The sequence below is a fragment of the Callospermophilus lateralis genome, chromosome 6 (genome assembly GCF_048772815.1).
Source record: "Callospermophilus lateralis isolate mCalLat2 chromosome 6, mCalLat2.hap1, whole genome shotgun sequence".
Classification (NCBI taxonomy): Eukaryota; Metazoa; Chordata; class Mammalia; order Rodentia; family Sciuridae; genus Callospermophilus; species Callospermophilus lateralis.
In genome coordinates this window covers 48,332,876-48,353,225 of record NC_135310.1, presented here as the reverse complement: position 1 = coordinate 48,353,225, position 20,350 = coordinate 48,332,876, and the positions used below count along the sequence as shown (strand labels likewise).

Genomic DNA, 20,350 nt, shown 5'->3' with positions numbered 1-20,350 from the left:
TTTAATTGTGGGTAATGGAAAATACACAATACAGAATAGTCTCTGAAGATATCTGCAAGTCATGTTTTATGCTTTCTGTTTTGCCATTTTTATGCAGGGTACCAAAGCTGCAAAAGCAATTTAATTTCTGATTTGTAATTTTAATTATTAAACTATTTTTTTAAATTTTAAAGAATTCATGGCAACTAATCTAAGCATAGTTTATTAATTTTGTTAGTTAAGTTTTATAATTAGTAATTAAATAGGTATTATGTATGTTATTATTATTATGTAGGTTAAGGTATAGCCTCTGATTAGAGTTTATATGATTCTTTTATAGTTTGATTAGAATTCTACTCCTCATTTATATCCCAGATGAACTTGAGGGGAAAGTCTTTCATTTCCCTTTGGAATATCTGCTCAAATCTTTCATTCTGCTCCACAGTAAAATGATGTTTCCAATCTCCAATGGTATCTAATGGGATAAGAACATGAATGGGACATGGTGAATATAGAACACTTCATGTTAAAGACTGCCTCAACCATTTGAACCCATGTGTCCCATTCTCCCAGATGTGGAACACCTGTCAAATTTAAATGGAGCAACCAATATACCTCATGTGGTAACTTTATAATAATATGTGAATATTATTGTGTTCACAGAAATAAAAAATTGGAAATTAATGGGTAAATCTCTATTCAACCAAGCTAAATATTTGTTCGTGTCCACAAGATTGGAGAACTCATCTTTTCTTAAACAGGAAAGATTGAATAAAGAATCTAGGAACACAATAATGCAGTAAATAGATTTAAAATTCACTTCCCAGTATGTTGGTCTTTCCCACTATGTGATCCTTAGGAGGGAAAAACTATAAGGATATGAATATATTAGAATTTTAAAAGTATGTATATATACCAAGTGAACCTCACAATAACTGAACCACATTTATCAACTGTAATATAATTCTTACTAAAACCCTCCAAGATAAGTGTTTCTTTCTTTTTAAATTTGAAAAAAAAAAACCAAGACTCAAATATTTCAACTAAATAATTCAAAGTCATATAGAGCACCAGAGCTTCTCTTTCTGCACTTTTTTTTATACAAGGGTAAACCATAATTATGCCATTCTTTTTTTGTGTGTGGGGGTGAGTACCGGAGATTGAACTTAGGGGTACTCAACCACTGAGCCACTCCCCACCCCTATTTTGTACTTTATTTAGAGCCAGGGTCTCACTGAATTGCTTAGCACCTTGTTTTTACTGAAGCTGGCTTTGAACTTGCATTCCTCCTGCCTCAGCCTTCTGAGCCGCAGGGATTATATTATGCCATTCTTCTTAAGTGAAAAATAACTTGGCATTTTCAGCTATCACGTTCACTTGTGTAGACATTATTATTGGCCTTTGGAAAAGATAAAAAGCTCTTAGGGATATGAGAATTGCTTTTTATCTGCTATATCTGAAGAATGAAACAGGAGAATTGATAATAAATGTCACCAAAAAATAAGAATTTTAAAATATATCAATATCTAGGGCAATTTCCATAAGATGTTTATATAATTGTTCATAAATTAATATCCATCATTCTATTGGTAAATTATGAGCCAATTATGACATAAATGTGAATAAAGTAGAAGTGAAGAGTTTAGAATATTTATACACTAAATGATTAAATTAAAAATTAACAATCTGAAGCCATATGTGGTGGTGTATCCCTGTAATCCCAGCAGCTCAGGAGGTTGAGGCAGGAGGATGTTGGGTTCAAAGCCAGCCTCAGCAAGGGTGAGGCTATAAGCATCTCAGTGTGAGACCCTGTCTAAATAAAATACAGAACAGCAGCTGGGGATGTGGTTTAGTGCTTGAGTGCCCTTGAGTTCAATCCCTGGTACTACTATACTACTACTACTACTACTACTAATAATAATAATAATAATAATTTGAATTTAAAGGGTATCAGTTACAAGGGAAATAATATTCATTCTTGACAACTACTTCAAGCATGTAATAGGATAACAGTAAAAATGATTTCAATGACTTTTTGAAGTAACTGAATTCATAGCAGATAGCACTAATAAGATATCACTCTTAGTGATGACACATGGGAACACAGTAATCCAAACCTCCTCCCAGAACAGCAAAATACACATTAAGTTTACTTCTTAGATTATTCTAGAAAAAAAAAAGGAAAATAAGGATTATTGTTCTTCTCATTTAATATACCTGACCAGGCTCATGTGACTTAGAAACAAGGCAATATTAATTAAGCAAGTTAATGTGCCAGTTTGTATACTAAAACACTTAGGTTTCTTGAAAACCTCTTCAGACCTACTCTCAATTAGACACTTAACTTCTCTAGGTTCCAAATGTCACTGTTACTTAGAGAGACATATTGAAAGCACTTATTATTTCTCCTAGGTATCAAGGACTTGAATGACAGCTTACATCTTGCTACTATGAACTACTGAATAGTACCTTTGCGCAGAAAATGTCCTTCATCATTTCTCACTCCAATTTCATATTTTAGAATATCATGATAATTTGCTTGTGGATTAGTCTTCATGTTCTGAAAGGTAGCCTGTTTCACAACAGTATCCACAACTTCTTCACTAAGTTCTTTCTCAAGAAATCTACAAATTTTCAGCACTGCACTTCTGAGGTCCTGAAAGAGTCATGAGTATGCATGAGTTACAGCTAAACACACAACATGTTCTAGTGAAATTGATTCCTGGAATGCAAAGAAGTGTCATCATATGAACCATGCAGTTTGTTATGAGAAGAGAATGGGGAAACAAACTGACATGATTATCTCAATTGATGCACAAAAAACATTTAACAAAACCCAATATCTTTTTATGATGAAATGCTCAATAAATCTGCAATGGAAGGAAACTACCTCAACATGAAAAAGTCTTATTGGAACAGCTAACAGCAAACTCAACTAAGAGAGAAAGATTTTCATCTGAGATGTGGAGTAAGTTCAACTCCATTTTTCCACTTTTATTTATTATGATACTAAAAATACTAGCTGGAGCAACTAAGCAATAAAAAGAAAAGGGGATTGAAACAGAAAATAAAGAAAATGAAATGATCCCTCTTAGCCCACAAGATTATCTTTTACATAGAAAACCCCAAGAAAAGCACTCACACACACCACAAAGAACATTAGAACAAAGAAATTTAATTACATTGTAGAATAAAAAACAAATATCTGATAAGTTCTACTACCCAAAATACATAAAGAATTCTTACAAATCAACAAGAACAACAAAATCAGTCCAATTAAAAATTGGCAAAGGATTTAAATAGAGATTTCTTCAAAGTAAATGTACACATGTCCAATAGTACATGAAAAGATGCCCAGCATCACTAATCATTAGGGAAATGCAAATCAACTACAGTAAGGTACCACTTCACACCCATTAGGAAGGCTATTATTATTTGAAATTTTAAATTTTTTTATTTATTTTTTATTTCAATATTTTTATTATTAAAAATAAACCTCAACAGAAAAGAATAAGACCAAGGACACAGAAAAATTAAGATTTATGCATGTTGGGAAATGTAAATGTGCTGCAAATGCAATTGAAATAGTATGAACCTAAAAACAGCATTACAATATGAACCAACAAATCCACTTCTGTGTATGTACCCCAAAAATTGAAATTAAACTCTCAGAGAGAGATTTGTACACCATATTCATACATCATTATTCACAATGCAGAATATAAAAGTGATCTATATGTATGTATATGTATGAGATACATAAATAAAATATAGTATAAATGTACAGTGGAATATTATTCATCCTTAGAAGGAAGGAAATTCTGATTATACTACAAGTGCATGAACCCTGAAGACATTATGGTAAGTTAAATGAGCCAGTCAAAAAGGACAAATGCTGTATGATTCCCCTAAGACTAATCAAGGCAAGAGTACTTAACTGGAAAAACTGTATCTCAAAGAGGTTACAACAATTTTCATCAGAAAGGAACTTTTCTTTCAATTCAAGAAGCAAGGATTTATTTTCTGAATAAAAAAAAAAAATGAGCCCCCAACTAAAGAAACCTGAAACCCCTACCCCTATGAAATGTGAACTTCAAAGTGCTTGATACACTATGTGCTCACAAGAAATGGAGATGGGTTGGCAGGTTGGGGACAGAGGATACAGGGCCTTGCTAACTTCCTGAGTATGTTAGTTGTATTCTTGTAGGGGAAAAAATTTAGTGTGTATTAAAAATTAGTATTAAAAATAACAGGTCCACAGAAAAGGCTCAGGGGTTACTCCAGTTGAACTGGGCTAATTGGGCTGTGCAAAATAACCACACAAGGGACACAAATACCTTTTTCTTTGGGGTCGCTGTGATGGTTCCTCTGACCTTAAGAGTCTGCAGGAAGAGAGAGAGCACACATGCCCTGACCCCTTTTACTGAGGAGAAGCTATTCAAATGAGGCAAGGGGTCAGGTTTCAGGGGGCTGAGTCTACTTTCATGATGTCCACTGTCAGCAGGTTGACTGACATCTGAGTAGGTCACACCCAAAGGCACAGTAAGAAAAGGGGACACACAAGGCACTTCCATGGAAGATTCTATCCTAAACAGGGTAAGGGGTTATATTACAAAGGAATAGGTGAGCATAGCTCCACCCATGGGGCTGTAGCAAGACACACCCATGCAGGAGACACCAACCCTTGAACCCAAGAAGGGTGGGGAAAGCTCTGCCACATTTCTGTGACTGAGGGCCTCAGCACCCAGCTGGGGAGTGTGACTCAGTCACAAGCAAGGTTGGTTTCCTACACCACAGTTATTAACTTATTTCTACACCAAACTTGGGAGCAGAAAAATCAGGATATGAATGAATACAAAGGGATACGAAAATGTGAACAAGCTCTAGCATAAAAAAGACAATAAAAATAGAACTATAGATGTTGCAAACGCAGAAATTATCTGAAAGAATTTCAAAACATCTATACTTGTCACATACAAGAAAATTGGAGACAAAATTAAAATCTTTCCCCCAAAGCTAAATATTATTTTTTTATTAGCTACACATGACATTACAATGATCTTGGCAATTCATACATTTGAATCAATTGGGGTATAAATTCTCATTTTTCTGATTGTACAGATTGAAGAATCACACTGGTCATAGAGTCACCTATATACATACAGCAATCATAATGTCTATTCTGTTCTTCTGCCATTCCTATCCCCCCTTCCCCTTCCCTCCCATCCCATCATTTCTCTCTATCCAATCTAATGTGACACATTTTTTTTCTTTTTCTCCTCACAACATCATACATGTATTCTGTATAATGAAAGCTACCTTTTATTAAGCAAAATATCAGATACACCCCCAGCTTCTTAATTGAAATGTAGACTTTGGTGAATAATTTTAATGGAAGATAAAACACAGATTGTTTTAGTCAGATTTTTCATTGCTGTGACCAAAAGACCTGACAAGAATAAACTTAGAGGAGGCAAAGTTTGTTTGGGGGCTCACAGTTTCAGAGGTTTCAGCCCATAGACAGCCGGCATCATTCCAAAGGGCCTGAAATGAGTGACAACATCATGGTGGAAGAATGCGGTGGAGAAAAGTTATTCAAGACATCACACCAGGAGCAGAGAGAGCTCCAATCAACTCATGATATTATCCTCAAAGGAATATCCCTGATGACGTACCTCCTCCAGCTATACCCTACCTACCTCCTACAATTACCACTCAGTTAATCCCCCTGTCAGGAGATTAATGCCCTGATTAGGTCAGGCCTTTTATCATCCTATCATATATCATCCCTAAACTTTTCTTTCATAGTCTCACATATGATCTTTTGGGGGACAGATCATATCTAAACTATAACATAGATTCAGAGATTCTTTTCTAGATCTTGCTAGAGTCTTGTACTTTCGCCAGTTCTTCAGCACAAGAGCTGTTCCCTAATTCTACTACCAAATACTGTCCAAAATTCTAGCCATATTTCACAAAATGGTTTTTCATGTAACACAATGAGCAGCTCTCTTCTTTACCACTGTATTTATGGGGTCTCCAAAGACAACTGCCCCACACCCTTCAGGTATGTATGCATTTCTTTCCTAGAGGCATCAGCCAGTTCCAATATATTGAAGGAAAAGATAACAGGGTGGGAAAGATTAAATATTTCATATCAGACTCCCCCCGAAGAGGAGTATCATTTCTCTTAAGATAAAGTATTTCCAGAATTTTTACATTTTAAAATAAAATACACATATGAAAATGACACGCATTCCAGAACCCCACAATAAACACCCTTTCCTCATTTTAAACCTTGTCCTTCCCCCAGTGGTAACCTCCATCCTCATTATATGATAATGAATTATTGGTCTTTTAACTTGACTTTTGCCACCTAAATATGAATCTTTAAACATTATAGTTATAATCGCTTCTAGTTCAATTATATACCACTCGACTCTACTTGTGACAGGAAAGTAGAAAATGATCCTGCATAGTCATTAAGGTTCTAGGGCTACCACTACTAATTAAGTGAGAAATGTGAAAAATCCTCTGAGAGAAACTGCCCTGAGTTTATACATCTTGCTGGGTTTATCACTGGAGAAGCAGACATGGGCAGTGTTTCATAAAACTACCAAGACATTTCCAAGGGAAGCAGCAGACAAAGGAAGACTCCAAAAAGTATTCCAACTTTGATGAATACCTAATTTTTTAAAAAAATATTGTTTGCATGTTGATGGACCTTTATTTTATTCATTTATTTAAATACAGTGCTGAGACTAGAACCCAGTGCCTGACACATGCTAGGCAAGCACTCTACCTCTGAGCCACAACCCCAGCCCTGAATATCTAATTTTTGACAACATTGTGAGGTTTCTCTAGAAAGAGCTCTAAAGCTGAAAACTTGAGTTGACCAAGGTCTATATTCCTTCTCTACTTTACTTCCTTACTCCATCCTACCCCAATCAATTTTATCCACATTCATTCTTCTCATACTTTCTTTTTTTCTTTTTGGTATTGGAATTGAATCCAGGGCCACTTAACCACTGAACCACATCCCTATTACTTTTTATATTCTATTTTGAGATAGGGTCTCATTGAGTTGCTTAGAGCCTCACTAAATTGCTGAAGCTACTTTTGAACTCTCAACCCTCCTGCTTCAGCCTCCCAAGCTACTACCATTATATTCTTTATAGTGATGATGTTCAAATTAATGGCATTAATATCTAAAGACAGAAATATTTTTTGAGCCTTTGATTTGTATTTTTCATTTGTTTCTCACTCTATTTATTTGATTTCTTCTAAATCACTTTAATATTCAGAGGTCAAAAACAACATTATATTCAAGCTCCTCTAATCCCCCTGTAACCTGACCTGCCTCAGAGTGCCCTACAAACTTTCACAGATGACACCCCTATCTTCACAGATGCACCAACTGGAAATAAAGGAAGCATCCTTGATACCTCTCTCTTTATCGTTTGTCCTTTGTACAATCCCTTTTTTTTTACATCTTAACTGTGCCTCAAAACTGTATTCTCTTCATTCATAATGACATTACTCCAATCCAAGGAACTACTGATGTTCAGTGGATTAACACACTGTTCTCTGTCTAGTCTGGTATCCTTATATTCACTATTTTTCCTTTTCAACTCATGAATGGAAGTAATATTCAAAAATATGAATTATAATCTATGGCTACCCTTCTTAATAATTCTTTAAGAGGCTCTTGACTACTTTTAACTTTAAAGAAATCACTCTCATTAACATAGCCCACAGATCTTATAAAATCTGGCTCCTACAAAACCCCTCTATATTAATCTTTCATCTCTTCCACGTTGTTCAAGTTCTTCCCTTAGGTCTTCAAAGGTCTCATGTATTTTCCTTTTTCCTTATAAGTCTCTCCCATTTCTTTTCTTTCTGTTAGCTCTTATTTATTTATTTCAGAAAAAAAGACCATCAACTATACTAGCTATTCTCAGTACATATGCACACTGACATTGTAGTTAGACTTTTGCTTTATAATTTCACTTATTACTTTTGAACTACATATACTAGCTTGGTGAGTATCTGTTTTCCCTGATAGATTATGAATTATGTCTATAAAAGATTCAGTCATCTATTACTCAAGATTCAGTGCCAGTCACAGAGCAATCATTCGGTGATTTTTTTAAATAACTGAATAGATGATGTACTAATGAATCAGCATATCAACCAGAGACCACAGAACAATAAGCTTCAACTGTATTATGTTTGAATTACACAAAATTTTCAGGCAGTTTTGAAACTTTCACCAGCATATAAGCATCCTATGACTTCACATGAGAACTAGTTTTAAGATTATCTTTAAAAAACAGGAAGAATGTGCTTCACAGTGCTCACCCTCATCTATAGCAACAATTATCCTGTCTTTGAAGTGGCTTCTTTCCCCAGTGTCATGGTGTTCCTTGATGAACTTTCTTAAGTATAACAACCATGGAAAAATGTTTGCTGTAAGGTGTATCCTCAAAAAGAAAAAAAAAAAACTAAAAAAAAACAGAACTATTGTATAATCCAACTGTTACATTCCTGGGTATGTATCAAAAAGAAACAGGGTCACCATACAAGAGATAACTCACATGCCCATGTTTATTGTATCACTATTCACAATAGATAAGGATTCAGCCTAGGTGTGTATCAAAGATGAACACATAAAGAAAATATGGTACACACACACACGCACACTGGACTATTATTCAGATATAAAAAATGAAATCTTCCAGAAAAATTCATGAACTGGAGGAGATCATGTTGAATAAAATAAGCCAGACATACAAAGACAAATAGTGCAAGAGGCACATGTGAGAACAACAACAAATATTGACTGAAAGTAGAATCCTGAATACTAGGCCTATGAAGGGTCCAGGGCGAAGGGGAGGTAAGAGAGTGGAAGAAGGGAGATTGGATATGATCAGTGCATGTAGTATGGTCATATAGAAATCAGATACCAAAACCCATTAATACGTAATTAATATTAATAAAAATGATTTACAATATTGGTATCCTAGATATTTGAGGTAGCCTTTAACGCTACAGTTGTTACATGATAACCATGGTGACTGTGCATAGTGAGAAGACACCCTTGAGGAAAACCAGTAATAATTAATGGATAAGCAGGAAATTAGAACCCCCACTCACCCTCCAAAAACCTATGAAATATGTATGAAAATGACTAGGAGAATGAGTTTTCCTGAAACCAGGAGAAAAAAGGTTTAAAAAATAGAATTTTAAAAATACTTCTTATTTTACCTTTTTCATATCTTCATAGCTCATGAACTGAATATTGAAGTCATGTCTGTGTTCATACCAGCCTCTTATGTGATCAAACCAACGACTTCCCACCACTGTGCAAAAAATAATTAGTAAAAAAAATAAATAAATAAAAAAATAATTAGTAACAAGGTGAAGATGTTGCACTTATTGAATAGTAAAGAAATCTGTCTTTTCCTCCTTACAGTCACAAAAACAAAAATAAAGGCCCAACCACTGAACATCTATATTACTGTTTTGAAATGATTACTGCTTAGGGGAACAATCATGGTTTTCATAGAGAAGTGACCATGAAAAGCGACCTTATGGATGCAGGAAGGCAGCAATGAAGAAATGAGAAAGCCCCTGGGTCTCAGTTTAAATCAGATTTCTTTAAAGCAATTTCCTCCACTTTCCTATATCCACCAGTATACACACATGTCCATTCTTCTTCTCATTCTCTAAGATCTCTGGATAGCAAAGCTACCTGTTTACAATGAGACAGAACCTGAATGTAATCTTTAAGTGAGTGAGATCCTGATACTTCTCACTACAAGTCCCTTGCAACAGTCAATCCTCGTCAATAGTGGAGTGATAAACTCCACCATGGCCCTAGAAGGCTTACCACAGGTCCTTGAGAGAGTACACAAACACCCTGATCATTAGTGATTCTGGAATGTATTGTTTTAATTATATTTGTAGATAGTTTAAATTGATAGAATACGTGTAAGCCTCTTATGGACTGGTCAAAATGTTTCCTAAACAACATGCCTTTGAAAACATGACAAGACCCACATGGTCCTGGCAAGGAAGGAAAGGCCACTGGGTGGCAGATTAAGTTGATGTGTCATAGTAACTACTCAAGAGCATCCATTGTACAATTGCCCTTTTCCATCTCTCTAAATATCTTCCCTAAGTTCCTTGATAAATAAACTCATAGTTACCTTGTCCATCTAGAAACATTTTCATAAAATTCTCAAAAGTTTCAGAATTCTTTAATATAGCCACCCAATTTGAATAATGAAAATAGGAAACCAAAACATCTTTAGGATTTCTGTAGATATAAAGAATCTGCAGGAAGAATTAGAAATAATATTAACAATTCCAGCATATTATTTCAAGATTTTAAGAGTTGCATCATATTCATTAGCTGAATGAATCATAATCATTTTAATCCATTCTTCTAGTCATGGAAAATTAGGTGTTCCCCCAATTTTTCTCTATTACAAAAAGTGTTGAAATAAATTCTTTTACTTATAGGACAGAAACTGTATAAAGAAAATTAATAAGAAAATACCACTAATGAAAAGTTGAACCAAAAAAAGTCCTTTCATAGAATACACAATAATTATTGTCAGTAACCTTTCAAAACAGGCTTAATCTCATTACTGAGTATGGACATGTAGGTTAAGATCACTTTAACATACCTCTTCATAAATAACACATTGAAAAAATTTAAAATTCTGATATGTATCATTACTAGGAGGAAGTCAAAACATGTCCATTAGCAATTTAGCAGGAACTGATACACCTGCTTTCTTCAGAAAATATAGCCCCATCCCATAGAACTGAACATCCTTGTACTTTTGGCTTTGCAGTTCCCTACTTGGATATATATTCTAGGAAAATTCCTGCATATGTGCCCAAAGGCCGTTCTCAAGAACACTAATAAAAGCATGTAGTGATATGCAAATTCTGGAATTTTCTAATTTTTCTATGAAGAGAAAGTACAGATCTGATAGAACTACTTTCAGAAGTTATATTATGCAGCAGTGAAATTGGCATTTCAAGTCAAGAAGAAACATGTGGCAAAGTCCCAGAGAATTAGAGAATAAGGAACAAAATGAAATTAAGTAAAATTGTAGGCCAAATGATTTAACAGTATGTCCCATAATTTGTTTTCAAAGACGTACAGCTAAGGAACTTTAGTCCACTGATGCTCATAATAGAAAAACTTCAATGGAAAAGCTCCAGTAAATCTGTAAGTATTTTGATTTAGCCACAATCATAGTAGAACACTTACAGAGAATTGTCTTTAACAAAACAATAAAAGCAAAAATAAACTTGTAAAATTGATTATTAAAATTTTATTTTATTTAGTTTTTAAAATTTGTATAAGTATCCAACACAGAAAGTTTATCTCTTTTTCTCACGTATGAAACATATTACATGTTTGAAAACTGATCATGCAATTGACAATTAACTTTTAAATAAATTCCAAAAATTAGAATATGTAAACACCATTGCCCATGATAGAAAACTATACAAACACTTTCAAACTAAAAAAATCTCAAAAGAGCTGAAACCAATTATAAAAGTAAAACTGAAAAAACAGAGTTTTAAACATTAACAAAATCATATCCATAGTTATACTAAAGGTGATATTCATTTTAAAATGTTAATATTGACAAAAGTAAATACTGGAAATAGGTAAACTGAACATTTAATTAAAGAAGATAGAAAGATATATACTAAAATGAGACAAATATTGAAATGAAAGTATACATCCAGAAAAAAAGCTAGTTCTTCAGAGGGTGAAAACCCAGTAAAATAGAAAACTCCTTATATCCCGAAAATCTAAAAATAAGAGAATATAAAATTTTTATCATTGCAGCATGAATGCAAATATATAACCACAAAATTGGAGTAAATTGACAAGATTATTAAAAAGTTATACTTTTTTCTATGTTAAATATCTACAAGTGGGTAAAAAGAATGATAAAAGGTACATATTGATGGTATTAAAGTAAACCTGATAAAATAGAGCCATTGAATGAAGCTCGAAGAATGTTGGTATTTTGCAATGTCTGTTTTCCCAGAACAAATGTCTCTTAAATTAAAATCCACATTTGACAAGCGTTGTGGAACTACACTATATTGTAAAAAGTTGATAGAAAACTTTGCCTTACTAATTGACACAGAATATTTTTAAAAAATTTTCTGTGTCAATTAGTGACTCTTGGGACAAGTATAATGCAATATTCATGTCTCATATAATAAGCAGTATAAGATTTAATTTATAATCCTAAGAAGATTTTAATATAGCCAGGCTTGGTGACCCAAGTCTATAGTCCCAGCTACTTGGGAGGCTGAGACAGGAGGATCACAAGTTCAGAGCCAGCCTCAAAAAGAGAGGTGGTGAGGGGCTGGGCATGTGGCTCAAGCGGTAGTGTGCTCGCCTGGCATGCATGCGGCTGGGGTTCGATCCTCAGCACCACATACAAACAAAGATGTTGTGTCCGCCAAAAACTAAAAAAGAAAATAAATATTAAAAAAGAGAGGTGCTGAAAATATATAACCACAGAAATGAAATGAAAGAGCGAAACTCTGTCTCTAAATAAAATACAAAATAGTGCTGGGGATATGGCTCAGTGGTTGAGTGACCCTGAGTTCAATCCCATATTCCCCCCCCCCCAAAAAAGGTTAAAAATAATGTTAGCTAGGAAAAAGCTGAGGGTATTTACATAATCTTTGTTGTTGCTGTTGTGTTTTCTTAGTAAATCACCAGAACCAGAAGTCATGAAAGAAGTATTAAGAGTTGGGTTACATAAGGTTAAAAGTTTTAAACCGTTTTTCAGAAAAGTCTTTTCTTTTTAAAGGGGAAGACTTTGCCCCAAGTAAATATTCGACAAACAGTAAATAAGACAACCTAAAGAAATACAGGCAAAGAATAAAAAGGTTATTTAAAGGCCTATAAAAATATATAAAAAGATAATCTTATTAAAAATGAAAGATTAAATTCACTCAAAAATGAGATTACTTTCTTACTTAGCATATTAGGCAAATTTGATAATTCCCATTATTAGTAAGCATGTGAGGACAGAGGCATTCCTACATGGTATTTGATGAAGTATAATTCATATATCATAAAAACAGGTAGATAATCCCTGTCAACACTTAAAATATTAGACATTTCAATTTGTAAACTTCACATTAATTGAAACACGGCATGAGAATTAAAGTGCAAGTCTTTATAGGAATGTTTATTACAACACAAGACATCCATTGGCTGCAACTTACCTGTCCATCAAATGCACATTAATTATTGCAAAGCCACACAATAAATTCTATGAAACCATAAAAAAGAGTGGCATTCATGGCCAATGTGAAAGAATTTTTGTTATATGCTATAGAATTACATTGCAAATTATATCCACAATTCCTTATTACAGGCATAGTTTTTAGGACTTTCATATATTTTTATTGTGGAAGACTATATCCTAAACATACAATGATTGTAACATTTGGAAAACTGTGGTTTAGTGAGGTTGGGGAATCTACTTAAAGCAGGTTATTTTGTTTGTGCAAAAAAAAAAAAGAAGAAGAAGAAGAAGAAGAAGAAGAAGAGAGAGAGAGAGAGAGAGAGAGAGAGAAATTTAAGCTGTATGACATACTTTAGCTTTTTTGTTCTTCAGACCTTTTGGAACTAAATAATATGGGATGTGGGAAGTGAAGATGCGAGGGGATGGCATTTTGATAAAGTCCAAATTATGATTATTGTATTCAAAGAAGGGAGCTCTATCTATTGTTTTGATGTCTTCGGTTCTGTTACGATGCCCCTCAAAATAAATCAAGCTTAGTATTTGCTGTGTCCAGATGGTACCTGAAAAAATAAATCATCTTGTTTTCAAACTCAATTAGTCATTAAAAATTAAGTCAACAATAGTGTCATTCACCATAAAATCATTTGAGCTTTCTTTACTTTTAAACACTCTATGTATGCTAACAACTTTGTCCAACTTTCATTTTTGTCTCTATGAAACATTCAAGTTAATAAAGATAAAATCAAAGACTCTAAATTCCTTTATCACTTGAAGAGCTGTGTTTGTTCTGATTCCATGATAGTGATGATTTGGATTAATTCTGCCTCTCCTTCTCTGTTTCCTCCTCCATGTTAGGTCCTTTTTCGTGTTTTTAACTTTTTCCTTAACTTATAATAATTCTACATATTGATGGGGTAGTGTGTGATATTTCCACACATGCATACACCCTGCACTATTCACATCAGGGAAATTAGCATTTCCCTCTTTGTGTCATTTCTTTATGTTTGGAGTCTTGGAGCTTATTTCTTCTATATTTTCTTAAAATATGTTATTGGTTACTGAATCCCTTTTGACTATATTTTGTGGGTACCTGTTTCTCCTTCATGAAATTCCTTTTTCAGAACTTTACCCTTTAGAATTATAGTCAAATTAACAAAATTATAGCGAGTTCACTTTCCCCTCCTTTTCTATTTACCACTTAAGGTGGTTTTGTAAACTATTTAAGCATCCAAGGATGTCAGGAAAGAGCAGAACTTGACATGAGCAAAGCAGTATATATATAGAAGACATTTTTATTCACTTATGTAGCCTAACCATGTATGACCAACTTTCTTGTGATATTCTGGGGAAACTACACTATAAATGAGCAAAACATTCTATGTGGACATTTATAACTTCAGCTTTACCTCTTAATCTACATGGGCCACTCTAAAAACTCAAACCAAGCCAAGAATCCTGCCCTGCTGAAGTAAAAGTCACTATTACATAGGCTCTTTAGTACTTGTTTAGCCCAACAGGATTGTGTTTTACTACTTTTTTGTAATGATGGTCTTCACAAATCTCAAAATCATTCTTTTTTTATTTTCTAGTAGAACTGACTGGTTGAAAATGTTTTTGAGAATCTTCAGTGGAACTCAGCGGTCATGGAATACTTCTCAAAAAAATGAAACATCTTGGAACATGATAAATATCTCAACCCATGAAGCATTTACAAATTAGAGAAAAGATGAGTTTGAACTGTGTCAGGTCTGTCTGGCAGACCATGTCAACAGGTCAGCATTTACCCAGTACCTGCTCTTGGCTCAGCATTCAATATTTTATATATATTTTGATATATATATATATAACAAAATTGACAATACATCCATTGCAAATGGGCTTAGGTAGTAGAGATTTGAGATTCATCTAACTTTTTTCTGATCCTTAATGGATATATAAATGCAGGTCAGGCTGCTGTTGATATCTGAAAAAGAGCACATTTACACACACACAAACACACACACCCTAAAGGAAAACAAAGGCTATGATTGTGAAGCCACTCTTTATACTTACCTGATTTTGGATATGTGATTATGAAGACATCATCATCTCTAATTTCAAAATCTTCCACACTTTCTACTATAGGAATTGTAACTAAAGACCTTTCAAAATTGTAGCCTTTAAATTTAAAAAAAGTGTTCCTCTGTGTTGTCCATAATTTTTCACCTACAAGTAGTACAAACATATAATTTCAAGTTATATTAGAAATGAATAATAGTTATTGAGTGGTAAATATATGCCTAGCACTATTGCAATGTCTGATGTGTATGAACATACTAATGGCACTAACCACAACACATATATGAATGATTTAAAACTTCACAAAACGCCAACATTGCTGTATTGCTAGCATCAGTGTTTTAAAGATGAGGCAGCAGAAATGCTGAAAAGTGAGACAACTCTTCTTAAAGGTCCATGAGGAACAGATATCATGATCCTCAACATAGAGAAAAGGAAATTAACTCAGAGAAGTCAACCAAATTATTTAAACTTGTCTAGCTAGCTGAACTGGATAGATTGGAGACGGGATAATTTGGCCAGAGAATTCATACTTTTTATCCAGAAATTCTTAGTGTTTTATATTTTTATTGCTTATATTTTTGATTGTTGTAGAAATAAGAAATTCTTCAATGGATATTCTTTTATTTCTAATGTTTCTCTAGAGTATGCATAACTCATTGTGTCTGAAAGAAACTTCTGAATTAGGGATCTTAGATGCTGCTGAAAGTGAAGAATGATAAAGCTTTGCTTTTTAAATTGGTTTTTACCTCAGAAATGCTGCCCTGGTAGTTACAAGTTACTTCATGAAACTTATCATAGTTTACAGTAGGAGATTTTAAAATCAGAAATCACATGAATCTCAATAATAAACTAAAACAAAAATGGAAAGCAAACAATGTAAAGACAAATATTATTAAAATTTTGTAATGAGAACAAAAAGGGAGACATACAGGCAAGATGCAGAGGGAGGAAAGATGACAGAATGGCCAAGCTGCCAGCTTTATTTATATCCATAGTTCACTTCAGGTCATTAGCATCTTTGGTATGTATTGTTCATTATATGACTAGGCAGGTTACAGAATTAGCAACATTATGCAGCTTATCCCTCAGTTACATACTAAATTGCAATGTGTAATGTTAGGAGTTGTATGTATCTCTCAAGAAAGTCTATTGTGTAAAGTTATTGTTATGTGGACGAGTTTAGGGTCAATGAAACATTGTATTTGTCTCAGGAGCTGTGTGCCTGAGATCAAGGTCTAGGCTGATAAGACTCTTAGGGGCATAGCCACAGCAGCTAGACATAGCACATATTTCATTATCTTACTAGTTCCTAGGAGAAATTGCTGAGCATTCTAAGGGTGGGAAACAGAGTGCCAGTTACCCTCTCTGAATGTGCTCACAAGAGGAATGCTTCCCTGTGTATTTCCATGGTCAGAATCCCTACAAAATTCAGACCAGCCAAGCATTTCTATTTGCTGTTCCTGAGAAATCTTTCCTTGAAGATTACATGATTGAGACAATCCCATAAGTTCTAATAATTGTAGATTTAGAACCAGTATAGATTTCAGTTATTTTTTTTTAATTCTATTCATATCAAGAAACTGAATTTGCTAAAAAGCTGTAAATTTGGCTTTGTTTAAATTGTATGTCAAGAAATAACATTGAGTTCTTTACAAACAATCCAAGTTACCTGATCAATAGGAGGAATTCAGAGTTTAGTCTTTTCCAGAATAAGAACAGAAAATGATTAACGTTAGACTCACCTGGGTGATGCCTTCATGAATGGTTTCTTGGCTACCAAATGAAAGATAAAATTAAGGCCCTACTAAGCTGCTAGAGGTTTCCCTTCATTAAGTTGACATCTAGGAAACATGAAATATTGAGTTCTGGGGAGGGAAGAGTTGGGCTGATGCATCAAAATATTGTTTTCAATACAGGCAGATAGAGAGATATTTTGATATTGACATCGTGCATTTCCTAGGAAAAACTTTGGATAATTCAGCCTTCAGATTGTGGTGAGGGAGAATTTATACTGCATCACTTGGATAAATGGAGAAGAACATGGTAGGAGATATAAGTTGAGGAGAAAGCCAACAGTGAAGTGTGATCCCTACCACATCCCACCTAACAGCTAGTAACACCATCCACACACCCTATGAAATGTCACAAAGGGTTCCAGAAATTCTGGGCGATGAGAAAGAGCATCAGGCAGCATCTACAAACATTCTGAATTCTTCTATTTTCTTGTTTATTGCATTTAGTCACTCAACTTTCAGTCTGAGAGAAAATTTTGAGAGCTCTGGTATCACAGAAGCAAAGGAGAAAGCTGCATGTGAGGAGGATTCAGGTGGATGCTCACTGGCTCCTCAGTATAGTTCGCATGTCTTTGATGCATGCAGGAGAAGGCGATTGTGTAAGTAGGAAGCCTGTCTGTGTCTCCTTCTTATTCCTTCATGGAAGTCCCAAAGAAAAGGGGTGGGGGTGTTCATAGATAATTAAAGGAGGTAAATACAGATAGTAATCTCTCATGCAAAACAGGATGAGAATTGACAGTGGCTCAGAATCTATTTTATTAGTACTCACTGTTGAGATCAGCTGATGAAGTAAAACCAGCTCTCACAAAAATTCCAGGCTGACAGGAACTGCTGTGTCACTGAGGAATAAGTAGTCCCTATGGAGTTTGTTTTGGCCAGTGAGTAGTGTTCTAGAACCTGTGTAACTCAGCTCTTATAAATTGGGTAAGATGTTGTTGACACTGGTGAAAGTATATCAGGTTATCCCAGGTTCTTTAAAGGGATCAAACCTTTGGAGATACTTTAAAAATTTCAGAAGAAGAGAGGGCACATTTACTGAATTATAGCAATTATGAAACAAACACAAAGATGCATTCAAAATCTTCAAGGACAGCTTCCTTGTACCTGAATGATGGTTAAGTCTGTCTTTGCAGCCCATCTCAGGGGCTGGTGATCATTCTTAAGATCTTTTCTTGATAATCTCACCCAGTTTGTTTCTTCTGTTGTTTGGCAGTGGCTACAGAAGTCGCTAGGGGTTATATGAACTTACTAGTGGGTTATATAAACTCGCAAAGAACACAAATTTGTTTTTCAGTGTACATAGAGTTTGCCTTATTTGTTTTAATGATAGATGTTAGCTTTTTGTTTTCCACAGTAACTTATTCATCTCAGGTCTCTTCTAACATCTCTCATGGAATCATTCCTCAGTCTTTTGTTTCTCATACAAGATGCTCTTAGATAATGATTATCTAATGATTGATTCTCAAGTTCCCATTAAATACAGAATTTGAACCTTTTAGGTGCAGGACAGGCTGAGTAAGCTGTCTGCAGGGCATGCTAAACAAAGTTATCTGCAGGATGACCTGGCCACTCAAACCCTCTATCTGGTTCTTTATCAACTGTTTGCTTCAAGCCCAAAAGCCCAAGCCCCTGCTCAAGGCTGAGCGCTTCGCCCCCCTGCTCAGGGCTGAACACTTAACCCCCTTGTGCCAGCAAGGCAGCTTGCAGACCCAGTGACCCCATTAGATTTAGGCTATAAAACTTCCTCCTGCCTGGCCCCTCTCTCTTGCTTTCTCTGTCTCTCTCTTGTGATTGCTCTCTCTCTCTTTCTTGCTCTCTTGCTCTCTCTGTCTCCCTTTGATGTGTGCTCTCTCCTCTCTCTCCCTCTCTCTCTCTTCTTTCTTTCTTTTCTCCTCTTTCGCACTGCTGCAATAAAGATCTCTTGGTCACTCCGAGTGTTGTGGTCACTTTCCTTTCATTGGTGCCAAAACCCGGGAAGAGGGTTAAAACCCGTTTTTGGGTCCCTCTTCCTTCTGAAGTGCCACTCACTGGACAGCCTGAACCCATTTTCTCCACCGCCAGAACTCCATCCACCATCGACCTTCGATTGGTGAGTTTCCCATTCCTGGAGTCCTAAACCCAATGGTGGTGTCGGGAGGATTTGACCTTTGATTGTCCGGAAAACCTCTTTGCCCACCTGCAGGGAGGAAAACACCCCACCACAGCCTTCATGGCTAAGGTGGCCCTCAGGGACTCCTTCCTAGGGAAGATTAGACTCCTGGGTTCAAAATTATTCCCTTCCCTTCCCAGCTGGTAGTTTACCAGCATAGGCTTTGTAGGTCTCCCTACAAATCTTACTGGCTGAGACAGACATTAAAAGTTTTAGGCCTTTCAGGACATGGGGCAAGAACAAAATAATATTCAGATGTTCTCAACAAGAAAGAAAAAATGTCCCTAATTTTTTTAACAGATGCAAAGATAACACTAATTCATAGCAGTTCTTGTCAATACATGTGTAGTAAAATTAGAGTGCACTCATTTTGGAAGGGGAGTGTGATGTTAGGCAACTTTATTTTCCTCTGGGCACATGTCTTCAACTGCTTTAATCAAAGTTCATTTACTTGATTCAACAGCAGGAAACAGCCTACCTTGCTTGACTCACAAATGAATACTGAGAAGTTTGTTTCCAGCATGATTTTCATTTTTCCTTTTCTTTTTTGAAAAAAAAAATGCATTTAAAAAGTGTTACTATATCCTCTTTCCAAAGACTAGATTCTTTCGTAGGCCTCACTCATTAAATCTAATTAAAAATTTTTTTACAAAAAAAAAATGAAAATGAATATGTAATCAAAGTCAACATCTCAGTGATTCATTTGATAGTCAAGCAGGGCAGACTATTTCCTGATGTTGAATCTATGAAACCATGTTTAATATTTTGTCCCACAATGTCAGATGTGGAACACCTATAAAAGCTTAAATGGAGCAAAAAATATAACACTTTCAATAACTTCAGTTGCCTGTGTTGAAATATTTGCAAAACTAAGAAATTGGAATTTGATGGGTGTTAAACTACTAAAAGTTTCTAAACATTTCTTTCTTGTGAGTTGGGAATATTGTGATGACTGCTTAATCTGATAATGTTGATATACACTATGTTCTTCAGCATTTGATAGCCAAATGTGTGCTTTGGTAACTTCCTTAATAAGAGGTAATCCACACTCTGTGTTT

The 20,350-nt window shown here is 34.9% G+C and overlaps 1 protein-coding gene across 1 annotated transcript; it reads right to left on the bottom strand.

Moving 5' to 3' along the window:
• Window positions 1–332: 332 nt before the first annotated feature.
• LOC143401853 (amine sulfotransferase-like) lies at window positions 333–19,824 on the bottom strand. The gene is made up of 8 exons (XM_076859454.2): window positions 19,771–19,824; window positions 19,172–19,319; window positions 15,342–15,494; window positions 13,641–13,849; window positions 10,191–10,317; window positions 9,247–9,341; window positions 2,449–2,635; window positions 333–454 (listed from the first exon to the last, which is right to left on the bottom strand). Exons 1-8 carry the CDS (start codon window positions 19,822–19,824, stop codon window positions 333–335), a joined length of 1,095 nt encoding a protein of 364 aa, XP_076715569.1.
• Window positions 19,825–20,350: the final 526 nt, after the last annotated feature.

Excerpts from the sequence above, each read along its gene's own strand:
- LOC143401853 (XM_076859454.2), bottom strand. The coding sequence starts at position 19,824 with ATGAAAATCATGCTGGAAACAAACTTCTCAGTATTCATTTGTGAGTCA. Across the intron at positions 15,495-19,171 it reads AAATGGGTTCAGGCTGTCCA|GTGAAAAATTATGGACAACA; the intron begins GTGAGTGGCACT and ends TACTACTTGTAG. Across the intron at positions 2,636-9,246 it reads GCTATGAAGATATGAAAAAG|GACCTCAGAAGTGCAGTGCT; the intron begins GTAAAATAAGAA and ends TGACTCTTTCAG.